At 46.4% G+C, this 15,076-nt stretch overlaps 1 protein-coding gene across 3 annotated transcripts in view; it reads left to right on the forward strand.

The window, feature by feature from the left end:
- Positions 1-15,076, forward strand: part of adad1 (adenosine deaminase domain containing 1 (testis-specific)) — a 132,935-nt gene that overhangs the window by 9,440 nt on the left and 108,419 nt on the right. For all 3 annotated transcript variants that reach the window (XM_070871814.1, XM_070871818.1, XM_070871817.1), the window contains exon 2: positions 1,183-1,358. In XM_070871814.1, the coding sequence (XP_070727915.1) occupies positions 1,184-1,358 (175 nt within the window). In that variant the 5' untranslated portion in view covers position 1,183. The remainder of the gene's footprint in view (positions 1-1,182; positions 1,359-15,076) is intronic.

Here is a 15,076-nt window from a genome sequence, read left to right on the forward strand (position 1 = left end):
GCCCAAAAACCGGCATGGACTCACTCCCGAGGATTCCGGATTTCAGACGTTGTACCTGTATTTTGAGGGTGGTGCAACAGCAGAGGGAACTGTGGATGCATATTCACAAATCATTGAAGGTGGCAGGGCAAGTTGTTCAGGTAGTTAAGAAAGCATGTGGGATACTTGACCTTGTAAATAGGGGCATTGAATATAAAAACAAATAACTCCAGCCAAACCACTGGTTAGGCCTCAGCTGACGTATTATGTAGAATTCTGGGCACCACACTTTAGGAAAGATGTCAAGGCCCTGGAGAGGGTACAGAGGGGGTTTACCAGGATGATACCAAGAATGAGTGAGTTCAGTTATGTGGAGAGATTTGAGAAGCTGGGATGGTTCTCCTTAGAGCAGAGAAGGTTCAGGGATGACTTAATAGAGGTATTCAAAAATATGAGGGGTTTTGATAAGAGTAAGTATGGAGAAACTATTTCCTTTGAAAGTGGGTCAGCAACCACAGGTCATTGATTTAAAATAATTGGCAAAAGAACTAGGTGGGAAATAAGATTTTTCACAGTGTTAAGATCTGGTGCGCTCTACCTGAAAGCGTGGTGGAATTAGATTTCATAGTAACTTTCATAAGGTAATTGGACATGTATTTGAAGAGAACTAATTTGCAGGGTTATGGGGAAAAAGCTGGGGTATGGGACTAAATTGGACAGCTTTTTCAAAGATCCGGCACCAGCACGATGGTCCTAATGGCGGCCTCCTGTACTGGAAGAGTATGATTCTGAGGAATTTAAATCCCAGGAGGGGGTGGGGATAGAGCAATTTTCAAATCTTCCATTTCATTTGCTGTGAAACCTGCCTTAATTCTTAACCAGCAATTTCTAATCTGGTACAAAAAGTTGCATTTGAACATCAAGGAATCCAGCTACTTAGCTGGTATAACAACCTTCCCGACTCACTGGATAAATTTGCTGAGTCACTGGGGAAGCCCCTTTTAATTTCTTATACTTACCAACATTGTCAATCTGCCTCCTAGGGCTGAATATATTTAGCATGCCTAAATATTTGCTACGATGGATGATAGTACAAACATGCATGAATGCACACTTGGATTTCCTTTTTTCTTAGTTTGCAACAAGTACTGTTGGTATCTGTTCCTATTTACGCATGTCTATGTTCTGTGGTTTTTATTTCAGAATGTCCAGTGACAGTGCCTGGCGTAAGGGTTCGGGAGAACCTAGTTTTGCTCAGATTTTGAAGAAGAACATATCTCCAAAGACACCTCAGCAAACATTAAATGTAACTTTCACAACACAAGGTGGAGCTGCAGAAGATTTAGACTCTGGCGTACCCAGAGTTATTCAAATTTCAGGTGTGATAAAGGAATTATTTACGGTTTTCTGGGCATAAAATTATTTCAGATAGTTCGGTGGTGATGCCTTCATTTAATAGCGAGATATCTGTACATTGGTCAGTGTTTCCATTCACATACCAATATCCTACCTGAACAGTTTATTGTTCCTGTATTAAATAAATATAAAGAGTTAAATAGCAATTTTTTTTTAGAAACTAAGGAGAAGGTTCTAGGCCCATGTGAAAGGATAGAAAGGTTTCATATTTCAACTCAGAAAAGTACTTATTTTTAATATTTATTTCCAACACTCTGGTAATTCATTTAATTTGCTTATGGAGCTCATGGACTTCTTTGTCTCTAAGATTGAAGTTATTCAGCTGCCTCTGCCTCTTCCCTTCCTTCTCCTAGCCCACCAGGCCGAAATTCCTCCACGGATTGCCCCTGCTCTAGTCCTAATCATGACTTCACATCTTTCTCCAGTTTCTCTCCAATCTCTCCTCATGATCTCTCCGAGCTCATCTTGTCCATGAGACCCACTTCCTGCTTCCTTGACCCTATTCTCACCAAACTGCTGACCCCCCCCCCCCCAACTTTTTGGGCTCCCATGTTAGCTGACATTGTTAACGGTTCTCTCTTCTCAGGTACTGTCTCCTTTCCCTCAAATGTGCCGTCATCATCCCTCTCCTCAAAAAAAACAGCCCTAGATCCGCCCCATCTCCAACTTCCCTTTCCTCTCCAAAGTCCTTGAACATGTTGTCGCCTCCCAAATCCGTGCCCAGCTTGCCCGCAACTCCATGTTTGAATCACTCCAATCCCGTTTCCGCGCCTGCCACTCTACTGAAACGGCTCTCATCAAAGTCACAAATGACATCCTTTGTGACTGTGGCAAAGGCAAACTATCCCTCCTCGACCTTCTTGACTTGTCTGCAGCCGTTGACATGGTTGACCGCTCTATCCTTCTCCAACGCCTCTCCATCATCGTCCAGCTGGGTGGGACTGCACTCACCTGGTTCCATTCTTATCTATCTAATCGTAGCAGATGATCCCGCATCGTTACCTCTGGTGTTCCCCAAGGATCTATCCTTGGTCCCCTCCTATTTCTCATCTACATGTTGCCCCTTGGCAACATCATCCGAAAACAGTGTCTGTTTCCACATATACACTGATGACACCCAGCTCTACCTCATATCCACTTCTCTCGATTCCTCCAAGGTCTCTAAATTGTCAGACTGTTTGTCCGACATCCAGTTCTGGACGAGCAGAAATTTTCTCCAATTAAATATTGGGAAGACCGAAGCCACTGACTCCATCCCTTTCCCCAACTTCTGTCTGAGGCTGAACCAGACTGTTCGTAATCTTGGTGTCACATTTGATGCTGAAATGAGCTTTCGACCACATATCCGCAGCATAACTAAGATCGCTTGTTTCCACCTCCGTAACATTGCCCGTTTCCGTCCTTCCCTCAGCTCATCTATTACTAAAACCCTCATCCATGCCTTTGATACCTCCAGACTTGACTATTCCATCGCATTCCTGGCCGGCCTCCCACCTTCTATCCTACATAAACTAGAGGTGATCCAAAAGTTGGCTGGCCGTGTCGTAGCTCACGCCAAGTCCCGCTCACCCATCACCTCTATGCACACTGACCTACATTGGCTTCCGGTTAAGCAGCGCTCCAATTTCAAAATTCTCATCCTTGTTTACAAATTCCTCCATGGCCTCACCCTTCCCTCGATTTTAAAATTCTCATCTTTGTTTTCAAATCCTTACATGGCCTCGCCACTCCCTATGTCTCATCTCCTCCAGCCCCACAACCCCCCACTGAGATATCTGCGCTCTAATTCTACCCTCTTGAGCATCCCTGATTTATAATCGCTCAATCATTGATGGCAGTGCCTTCTATTGTCAAGGACCTAAACTCTGGAATTCCCTACCTAAACCTCTCTACCTTTTTCTTCCTTCAGGATGCTCCTTAAAACCTACCTCTTTGACCAAGCTTTTGGCTACCTGCCCTAATTTCTCCTTATGTGGCTCAGTGTCAATTTTTTTGTCTCCTACTACTCCTGTGAAACACCTTGGGAGGTTTCACTATGTTAAAGGCGCTATATAAATACATGTTATTGTAGTTGCTTATCTTTGACTAGGCATAGGGAGGTTAATTGGAATATACAAATCATCTGAACCTGGGATCACACGCTATATCACTCAGATATGTAAATTGAGCTATTGCAATTCTTTTTTTGATTCATTCTCAGGATAAGGGTGTTGATAGCAAGGCCAGAATTTATTTCCCATCTCTAGTTGCCCTTGAGAAGGTGGTGATGAACCTTGCTGAACTACTGCCGTCCATGTGTCGAAGGTACACCCTTCATCATCATTATAGGCGGTCCCTCGAACGAGGATGACTTGCTTCCACATGAGTGCAGAGATGTTTCAATAAAGGATCTGATGTTCCAGTCCTGAACTCCAATTGAGGGAGTGGAAGATGCCCGTGCGTGGATGTTTTAACTTCTGATGACCGTTGCACACCAGCCACCACACGGGCTTAACAAAGCTAGGCCTTTATCCAGTGGCAAGGGTTAACCAGGACGATGGGTCTGCTGCACGGACCTAGTGCGCACAGATATCGCAGTGTGGGCTGGCCCATGCTGCCCCTGGGCCCTCGGCTCTTCTGGGCCCCATACCCTCATTCACCGCACCTTTGCCACGATCTCTCGCCGCTCCTCCGCCATAAACATTCGCCGCACCTCCGCCACGATCTCCCGCCGCACCAAACATTTGGCGAACCTCCGTTATGATCACCCGCCAAATCTCAGTCACGATCCCTCATCACTCCTCCGCCCCGATCACTCACTCGTCGCAAGTCCGCCACGACCTTCCCACTCCTCTACTGTACCAGGACCTGGATCCTGATGACATCGCCCAGCTCGAAGCCGTCGCACATTTGTGTCGGCTCGCGCTGAAGCTGCAGTGGTGTGCTCCAGTTCTTTTTATAGCCCAGATCTGCGGAGATGTTCTCTCGCAGGTCGGGGTGGGCCCCTATGTCCCAGGGCCTGGCGCTCCAGCTCTTTTTATAGCCCTGATCTGCGGAGATGTTCTCTTGCAGGTTGGGGTGGCCCACAATGTATACACCCATAGTGCTGTTGGGTAAGGTGTTCCAGGATCTTGACCTAGCAACGATGATGGAATGGCGAAAAATGTCCAAGCCGGGATGGTGTGACTTGGAAGGAAGCTTGGAGGTTATTGTGTTTCCCATGCACCTGCTGCTGCTGTCCTTTTAAGTGGTGAAGATCGTGAGTTTGGCAGGTGCTGTTGAACAATGAAACCAATGCTTTACCTTGCTCAGCAGAACGTGACAATAAACAGCATGAAGGACACACCCCCCCCCCCCAGTGCTATTTAAAGGGATCATGCAGTACGTACAGGTTCGAGTTGGATGTGTTTTTGGGTGAGATGTAGAGTTGTTGAAAGTTTCAGTAATCTACAGGGATTGATCTGGCTAGTCTTGCAGTCTTATGTACTGCCTTAATACTCTTCTATATTGCCAAATAAGTTGGCCACAGACATGGGTGGTCTGGTAGGCTACCTCTTAGGATAGAACCTAATTGGGAAGGGGGACACTGTAGAGCAAGTCAAGCTGCCAGAAAAGGAAGGAGAAGGAGTAAGGCACTCAGCGCGAGGCCATATCCGCAAAGGGTCTTCAAGGACCGCTTCTCCTACCTCAACTTGAGAAAGAAGTAGGGCATGAGGTGCCTTTACTTCACCAAGGAGGTTATCATTGAGAGATATTAGCTGCTGCAGCCTCAAAGCAAGGCAAAGACAGCATTGTCTATCACTGTCCAGGTTGCTTTAAACTTCTACGCAACGGGCTCATTTTAGGCTGGGAAGCACCGCCACCGCCACCATTGAAAGCCTGAGGGCCATGTTTGCCACCCACGGCCTGCCTGACATTCTGGTCAGTGACAACGAGCCATGTTTCACCAGTGCCAAATTTATAGAATTCATGACCTGCAATGGGATTAAACATGTCACCTCGGCCCCGTTTAAACTAGCCTCTAATGGGCAGGCAGAGCGAACAATCAAACAGATCCTTAAACGAGTCACAGAAGGCTCACTCCAAACCCGCCTGTCCCGAGTACTGCTCAGCTACCGCCCGAGACCCCGGGTGCCCCCGGCTGAGCTACTCATGAAAAGGACACTTAAAACCAGCCTCTCGCTGGTTCACCCCAACCTGCATGATCAGATAGAGAGCAGGCGGTAGCAACAAAATGTAAACGATGGTCACGTGACTGTGTCATGGGAAATTGATCTGAATGACCCTGTGTATGTGCTAAACTGTGGACATGGTCCCAAGTAGATCGCGGGCATGGTGATAGCTAAAGAAGGAAGTTGGGTGTTTATAGTCATACTAGACAATGGACAAATTTGCAGAAAGCACCTGGACCAAACGAGGCTGCGGTTCACAGACTGTCCTGAACAACCCACAGCAGACACCACCTTTTTCGAGCCCACAACACACACCCAAAGGATTAACGACACCACCCCGGACCAGGAAATTGAACCCATCAGCCCAGCAAGGCCAGGTTCACCTAGCAGCCCTGCAGGGCCGACAACATGCCAGCCTAGCGAGGGCACAGCCAACACACCAGAACAGACATTTGTACCGAGGCGGTCCACCAGGGAAAGAAAGGCTCCCGACCGCCTCATCTTGTAAATAGTTTTCACTTTGACTTTGCAGGGGAGTGATGTGTATCTGTAAAGCATGCACTCCCATGTTCCGCCACCAGGGAGTGCATCCCCTGAAGTTCCAAGGGATCCCAGCATCCCTTGGGAGCACTGTATATAAGCCGGCCCGTAAGCCCTGTTCCTCACGTGTGTGTCTTAATAACGACTGAGGTCACTGTTATTTTAACCTCCCTGTGTGCAGTCTCATCTGTGTTAGGAAGACAATAACATGGACTTGGGATTTATAGGAAGTTAAGACATAATGAGAGAAAAATAAATGGTTGGTGCCAAACAGATAATTGAGCTCCTTGGAGGCAGCTTCATCAATGGAGCAGATGTGAGTATTTCATTTGGGGCTCAGGAGACAGCGAGGCCAAGAATTTCAATACGTGTAGAAGGGGCAACAGTGCAAGAAACCTGAAGAAACCATGTATTGAAAGAATTAAAAGAAACAAGATTTCCATTATCAAGTTGAAGGGCATTTAAATTCAATATGTAATGATTCAACTTCTATCTTTCGAGAGGACTGGAGATTGCCTGCCCTTCGTATTTACAATCAAACTGAAGAATATTGAAGAGAATTGTTAATATAAGAGTGTATAGAGTTGGATGATAAGTGAAGAAAGAGGCCAGAGCCTTGGTGAATCTCTAAGTTAATGTAAAAAGAGTCAGAGGGTGAGCCATCAATTATATCACTATTGATAAGATACAGTTCCACAGGTGCTGGCTGACACCAGTCCATCACCTCATCCAAGCGTCGTCTTCATGTGCGAGAATCAACAATGAGCTGATGGACTCTTTCACTATGCAGTCCATCATATTCCTGTTCGCTAACCTCCCACTGTCCATACACATTCAGCAGAAATCCCAGGACAGTTGAGTAATGATTAGAACTAGCAACCCCAGCTTTTATCTCTGTTCCCCTTCTTGACCGCAGTATATTCAGACCAGTCAAGAACCTTCATTTGTCCAGGCAGAATGAAGCCAACCAACACAGATCAGTCATAAAAACTCAGGGCTAGACTTTTGCCAAATCATCGCCCCAAAAAATGCTGAGATTCAGGCTATCGCCCATATTTGATAAAAAATGGAAACTAGTGCCCGATTATAGCCGAGCGCTACTTTCGGCATTTCGCCCAAATGATTGCTGGCCCAAAAAGACACTCAAGAAAAGCTGCACTCACCTGACCTTAACTCGACCATATGCTTGCCATTTTGTAACTCGGAGGATCTTTAATAAAAGGCTGCTTGAAGTGGTTAGCAGGAGAAGTAATTTGAGAGTGATTTTAAGGGCGTTTTTGAATCTTGGCAATCATCTAATCTCATTGTGGTTAATTTCCAGTTTATATTGTATTTATTGAGGACAATTTAAGAAGACAGATTCGGGCATTTATAGTGATTTATAGTGATGGGGCCTGTAATTTCTCAACCAGTATTGATGACTACTCGCATGCTGCAAAATAGAGATGGGAGAAGGTCCATTGAAGAGCAGCATGTGCCCAAAGAGGTGGCAGACTGCTGAGGAGGAGGAGACGTTACAGCCAACGCATTTACAGGGATAAAGGATAACAATGTGCGTTAGAAGGCTGCGATTCCGAAAGGAGGTCATCTGTGAGATATGCCAGCTATCGGGTGGCAGAATGATTATGCCTGCCCACTAAGGCTGCGGCACGCTCCTCCAGATCAGTGAGAGGGTGCAGCTCAGCAGGTCCTCCTCCGGTCCGCCTCCATTCCGCCTGATTCTTAGATATCTTCCTCTGAAAACGTGACGAGCGTGGCATAAGCTAATTGACTAGGTACTATTACGGAAACACAGCATATATTGTAACCCATAATTAGTCACCTCATGCTATTCATCGTTAACGTTATATGCTAATACAGTTTTTATCCAATGGATTCATGGTTATAACATCTACGTTCAGAGAAAATATTTTAAAAGATAGTGCTTAGGAACTATAATGCTCGACACCAAACATTTGTCATACGATCTCCAGGAAAGGCCCCATCCACGGGCCGTGCCATTCGGCGCCCGCGGTGAGGGAGGTGGTTTATTGGAATCGATGGAGGTCCCCGAGGGGGGTGGGGAGGGAGGAGAAATCAGGACCGCTGGGGAGGGAGGAGAAATCAGGACCGCTGGTGAGTTCGGAACCGTAATGGGAGGGGGCACCGTGTCCTTGAGCTGTGCTCGGAGACCTCTGTGTGGCCGGAGCTAATGTCCCAAAGTGTCCCAGTGCAGAAATTGAGCCAGTGCAGCTCTTCCCCCAGTCCAGGCTTGGTCACTGTGTGACTGACAGCAGCCGGAGAGACTCAAGCAGTCTGGGTAAAGCTGACCGGACCCCTCCATGCTCAGTCGTGTCCCATCCACCAACCTAACCAAAAAGGAGAGTTGCTCGTAGCACACAAGCAGCGATATAATTGAATAATTCTTCTAAATTAAAGTGGTAGAAATGCCGAGTGTTTATGGTCTGTCTGTTTCCAGTCATTCCTTTGGCCCCAATTTTCGATCAAAGCCTTTAAATAATAATTAATACTGTCGATTTAAGTTTAAGGCATCTCAGTAAAATTAGAATTAAAGGGCGCAGGTTTCGACCCGTTCAAATCTTAACAGAGAAGCTACCCAAGATTACCCAGCTTAATTACAATCTGGCAGATTTACATTCTAATTAATGAGTCTGTTATAAATTTAGTAATTTAATACTTACTCTTGCCGATGCGACAAGACTGTTCCAGCGCTTGCGGCACTGGTCTGCCTCACGCCTATCGTGGGCCACCGATGAGACGAGCGTGGCGATATATGCATATATTTGGTAAATCCGTGGTGGAGATTTCCCATGTCCACCCCGGGTTAATTAGCCCCACAGAGTCTCGACCTTGTTGACTAAGGCCTCAGTAGCCTCGTCTGAGAAGGCTTTCGCTCTCCTTCCCTCTGCAACCTCCTGCAGACTCTCTCTCGAATCCTCTTGGGACATCGCCATCATGTTACGTTCAACACTCCTTCAAAATACACCCTCGTTGAAAAGCTTCCTTCTCGCTTTCCCTCCTTTTGCCTTCTGAACATGCGCAGATGACCCCTGACCTCCTGAATCATGTGAAAAGTGCTTTGCCTGAAAAAAAAAGGGGCATGTGTAGAATGGCCGTTGCTATGGACTCCAGCCTTGCACGACTGAATACATCGCTATGGCCCATTTCACATCGCTAAGGCTATCGCTCAAATTAAAAAGGCAAAACTAGCGGTTTTTAAAATGGCCGATATTCCAGCGATCCTGAAAATTTTTTAAAAAGTACTAAGGCCGGAACGATAGCGATTATAGTGGAAAGCCTAGCCCTTCAACCTTCAATAATTGATTTATCATATGGTGTATTTGCCAATGAACAATTAGAGGACTACTGTTGATTCTAATCTACCTTGCTTGCATTTGTTGTCAAATAATATGAAAACAGCTAAGTTACGTGTGCCTGGATTTTCCGTGGCCTATGACGTACGCGGTCAGAAGTGCCTCGCAAATTCTGGGTTTACACATGGGCTGCGCATGCGCGAAAACCAGGAACTTGCGATATGTCAAGAATCTTCTTGACAGATGCTCCGCAGCGCTGGGAAATGGCCATCCTCTGGTGGAGAGTTCGAATGCCCGTAAAATTCTTACTCCTAGTAAAAGCAGGCATAAAGCTACCTTTTACCAGCAGAAGGGTGAAAATAAATACAAAAGTAACATTTTGAAAATCATTTTAACATTCAAAAACCTGTAAAATAAGTTTGTGTTTTTATTTTTTGGTCCCTTACAAAATGTTTACATTTCTTTTCCAAAAAATAAAATTTTTGTTTTAATGAAATTGTATTTTAATTAATTTTAAACATGTAATTTTTTTTATTTCAAGGTTGTGTACATGTGTTTTTTGGGTGATTCCTATCAAGCATATGGGGATTCCATACATAAATCCCCTTTCTGATTGGTTGGGCTGCAAAGACTCAGTGCAGTTTCCTATGCGCATGCGTCCATGGGATTCGAGGGCTTCTGCGCAGGCCTACATGTAGAAGCCCAGGTGCGTGAGTCTCTGTGGATCTAGGACCATCAGGTAGGTTTGTAGATTTATTGCAGTTTGGAGGTATCCGCCTGCAGGTAGCCTCCGACCGCAAATTCAGGCCCATTGTGATTATTTTTTTGGAGCATCAATGTTCATTCCCACCACCTTGGTGGGAATATCTGTCATTTCCTTAGCTGTGTTACTATGGAGAACTGTTAATTAAAATGACATGAAGAATAGGACAGAGTAGATAGAATCAGACTGTTTCCAGTATTTCAATTCTGGGCACCACATTTTAGGGTGGATGTCAAGGCCTTGGAGAGGGTGCAGGTTTTTAGAATGGTACCAAGGATGAGGGACTTGACCTTCTCCACTCTAAGGAGAACTAAGAGGACATTTGATTGTTCTATTGGCAAATACACCACATGATAAATCACTTACATAGAAGGTCTAAGTTTTTATACTCCAGCTGAGGTCGAACCAATGTTTCATAAAGATTTAGCATAACTTCCTTGCTTTGGTACTCTATTTCTCTATTAATAAAGCCAAGGATCCCATATGCTTTTTTTAACAGCCTTCCACCTTCAGAGATTTGTGTAAATGCACCCCAGGTCTCTGTTTCTGCACCCCCTTTAAAATACAAGATTTGCATTTACATAGCGCCTTTAAGGCAATAAAAAGTCTCCCTGCAGCACAATCAGACAAAAATTGACATGAAGCCAAAGGCGATATTAGGACAGATGTAAACAGGAGAAACATTTAGAGGTTGTAAGTCTGTGAAATGCACTGCCGGAGTTCCAGGATTTTGTCCCAGTGACTATGAAAGAATGCGATATATTTCCAAGTCAGATTGGTGAGTGACTTGGAGGGGAACTTGGAGTGATGGTGTTCCCATGTGCCTGCTGCCCATGTCCTTCTAGGTGGTAGAGGTCGTGGGTTTAGGAGGTGCTGTTGAAGAAGTCTTGACGAATTGCTGCAGCGCGTCTTGTAGATAGTACACACTGCAGCCATGGTGTGCCAGTGGTGGAGTGAGTGCTGCACTCATCCAGGTAAGTAGAGAGTATTCCATCACACTCCTGACTTATGCCTTGTAGATGTTGGAAAGGCTTTGGGGAGTCAGAAGTGGAGACACTCGCTGCAGAATACCCAGCCTCTGACCTCTTGTAGCAGCAATGTTTGTGTATGGTCCAGTTAAGTTTCTGGAGTGGTGACTCCAGGATGTTGATGTTGGGGGATTCAACAATGGTAATGCCGTTGAATGTCAAGGGGTGGTGGTTCAATGCTTTCTTGTTGGAAATAGTTATTGCCTGGCACTTGTGTGGCACAGATGTTACTTGCCAACTATCAGGCCCAGCCTGAATGTCGTCCAGGTCTTGCTGCATGCGAACATCGACTGCTTCATTATCTGAGGAATTGCGAAAGGAACTGAACACTGCAATCTTCAGCAATCCCCACTTCTGACCTTCTGTTAAAGAGGTCATTAATATGATTGGGCCTGGGACACTGCCCTGAAGGAATTCCTGCAGCGATGTTCTGAAGCTGAGATGATTGGTCTCCAACAGTCGCAGCCATCTTTTGTGGTAGTCATGACTCCAGCCAGTGGAGAGTCTTTTCCCTTGATTCCCATTGACTTCAATTTTACTACTGCTCCTTGATGCCACTCGCGGTCAAATGCTACCTTGATGTCAAGGGCAGTCACTCGCCTTATCTCTGGAATTCAGCTCTTTTGCCCATGTTTGGACCAAATCTGCAGCTGAGTGGTCCTGCCGGAACCCAAACTAAGCATCAGTGAGCAGGTTATTGGTGAATAAATGCTGCTTTATAGCCCTGCCGATAACATCTTCCATCACTTTGCTGATGTCTGAGAGTGGACTGATGGCGTGGTAATTGGCCAGATTGTATTTGTCCTATTTTTTGTGGGCAGGACATACCTGGGCAGTTTTCCATATTGTAGGTTAGATGCTAGTGTTGTAGCTGTACTGGAACAGGTTGGCTAGAGGCGTGGCTAGTTCTGGAGCAAAAGACTTCAGCACGACATCCGGGATACTGTCGGGGCCCATAGCCTTCACTGTATCCAGTGCGCTCAGCTGTTTCTTAATATCACGTGGAATGAATCGAATTGGCTGAAGACTGGCTTCTGTGAAGGTGGGGACCTGAGGAGGAGACCAAATGGATCATCCACCCTATAATATGGAAAACTTCTGGCTGAAGATGGTTGCAACGGTTTCACCCTTGTTTTTTGCACTCACGTGTTGGGCTCCACCATCATTGAGGATGGAATGTTTTTGGGGCCTCCTTCCCCCATCAATTGTTTAATGGTCCACCACCATTGGTGACTGGATGTGGCAGGACTGCAGAGCTTTGATCTGATCATTGGTTGTGGGATCGCTTAGCTTTGTTGAGGACTCTTAGAGCCACTCCCTCCCAATCGTATACCACTGTGCAGCCACCTCTGGTGGGACCCTCCCGTTGGTGGGACAGGACATACCCAGGGATGGTTGGTGATGGAGAAGTCTTGGATATTGGCTGAAAGGTATGATTATGTATGACTATGTAAGGCTGTTGCTTGACTCGTCTGTGGGACAGCTCTCCCAATTTTGGCACAAATCCCCAGCTGTTAGTGAGGAGGACTTTGCAGGGTCGACTGGGCTGGGTGTGCTGTTGTCGTGTCCGAGGCCGGTGCCAAGTGGTCCGTCCGGTTTTATTATTGTTTCTTGTAGAGTCACATTGCTGTGGGTCTGGAGTCACATGTAGGTAACGACAGCAGATTTCCTTCCCTAAAGGACAACAGTGAACTCGATGCGATTTTATGACAATTCAGGAGTTTCATAGTTTTTTCTAAATTCCAGGTCTATTTAATTAGCTGAATTTAAATTCCATAGCTGCTTTGGAGGGATTTGAACTCTCATCTCTGGATCATTAGTCCAGGCCTCTGGATTACTAGTCCAATAACAACCACTATGCTACCATTCCCTCATTATCCACTGTTTTTATTTCAGGTTCCAGCATCCACAGTATTTTGCTTTTGGATGGAAGTAAACCATACAGACCAGGAAAGTGACAGGTTGATCACTGTTCTGCGCTGAATTAGTTGAGCTCAGCTAGGTGTAGCGGTACTACCATTGACCTCCTGAGCTTTTTGGGGGGCAGGGAAGGGAAAAAAATCATTCAGATTTCCCATACCAGTGGGAATACCTCTGCTGGAAATTGCACAAATATGGTTAATGGGAGAGGACAGGATAAAGCTCAGTTATGATCCCTCAATCTATAAATTGCCTACCAACACAAGGGACCCGATTTTAACTGCCCCAGGCTGGCGAAAACCCAATTTCGGGGGAGGGAGTCGCGGAGGATTGGGGAGGCGGTGCACAGTTTAAAATAAGTCCTGTCACTCTGATTCCGCCGTGTCCCGATCTTAAACTGCTCTTTTGAGTTGACAAGCCGGACACCTGCAGGAAGTCATCAGGACCTGATCTGCAATTTTAGTTGAAGGACTGAGCGGCACACAAGTAACTTTATTTTAAGGTTCCTTGTGGGCGAAGAAGGGCAGCAGTGCTCCTCCAGGCTTCACAAGCAAGTATTGGCGCAGACTTTCCCCCCTCCAGATCGGAGCTAGAGCCTCTGGTGGTGGAAGCAGATTCAATAATAACTTTCAAAGGGGAATTGGATATATTTGAAGGGGAAATATTTGCACGGCAGTGGAATGGGACTAATTAGATAGCTCTTTCAAAGAGTCGGCACAGGCACAATGGGCCAAATGGCCTCCTTGCACTATACTGTATTCAATGATTCTGTTATGTTGAGAATAAATCCTCAGGACTGTATTGCAAGCTCAAACTGTTGTGACCTTGGTCTCATTATTCAGACTCCAGAGTGGAGAAGCAGTATGGTGAGTCACCTTTTATACCTACTTTCCCCAGGGTGTACAGGTGTACCTCCTAGTGGCAAGTCTTACATTTTTGTGAGGTTTACATACATACATAACATCACTTCCCACCCCCCCCCCCCCCCCCACCCCAAAGTCTTGTGTATAAATTTGCAAGTTGAGGCGATCTGGCGCCCTGCGTCTCCGAGTCGATCACCTAGGTTGAAGTCCTGATGTGGTGGGTTCACCCTCGTGGTTGACGGCAAGGTCAATTGTGTTAGTGGGTCGCTGGGGGCCTGGTACTTTCACAGTGGTTCCTGGTTATCTGTAGCTCGCAGGTTGGTCTGGTCCAAATGCTTTACGCGTTAGCGTGGTACATGGTTTCACAATCAAATGCTCGTTTTCATCACATACACTCCATTCCCCCCCTTGGCTAATGCGGTGCTAGCGACCCAACTGGGGCCCTGAACATGGTCTACATAACTTATTCTGATGCTGCGTGGAGGGGCCGTGCAATCATGGTGCAGTCTCTGCTGATGGCAAAAGGAAGGCTTGGTTCTGTGATTCTGTCTGGTGACTGCGTAGCACCCAGGATAGCCGGGTCTGTAGGAAGTTTACTGTGACACGCTTGGTGCTTGGTTTAGTGATTTTGGGCTGCCTGCTCCGGACTGTTATCGCTAATCCTGAGGTCTAGCAAGCCTAGGATGGCCGCAGTGGCCTTGAGACTTTCGGTAGTGATCGGAGGCCTAGTGGTCCCCGTGGACCTTGGGCCGTATTATGGGGACCACCGACTGTGTTAGCCGCCCTGCCTTTGCAACGTTGGGATGGACCTTTCGTCTCTGCGACGGATGGGTTGCAATATCCCGTCTAACAGTTCACCTTTGGCAGGCGGTAACGTGGGATCCTGGTTGGTCCAGGCCCTAAGCTGGGGGGCCGTTACGGTTGACCCCTTGCTTTCTAGCACTTCCACAACCACGAGTGGGTCTGCAGGCTGCGCCGTTTCCACCCCGGTGGTGGGCAATGGTAGCCAACTTGAGGGCATTAGTCCCGTTCTCAGTGCCTGGCCCGTGGTGGATCATGTTACAGTGCACAGACAGCGTTAGACATTCTCAAAACAATGCAT

Source organism: Pristiophorus japonicus, chromosome 2 (assembly GCF_044704955.1).
Source record: "Pristiophorus japonicus isolate sPriJap1 chromosome 2, sPriJap1.hap1, whole genome shotgun sequence".
Classification (NCBI taxonomy): domain Eukaryota; kingdom Metazoa; phylum Chordata; class Chondrichthyes; family Pristiophoridae; genus Pristiophorus; species Pristiophorus japonicus.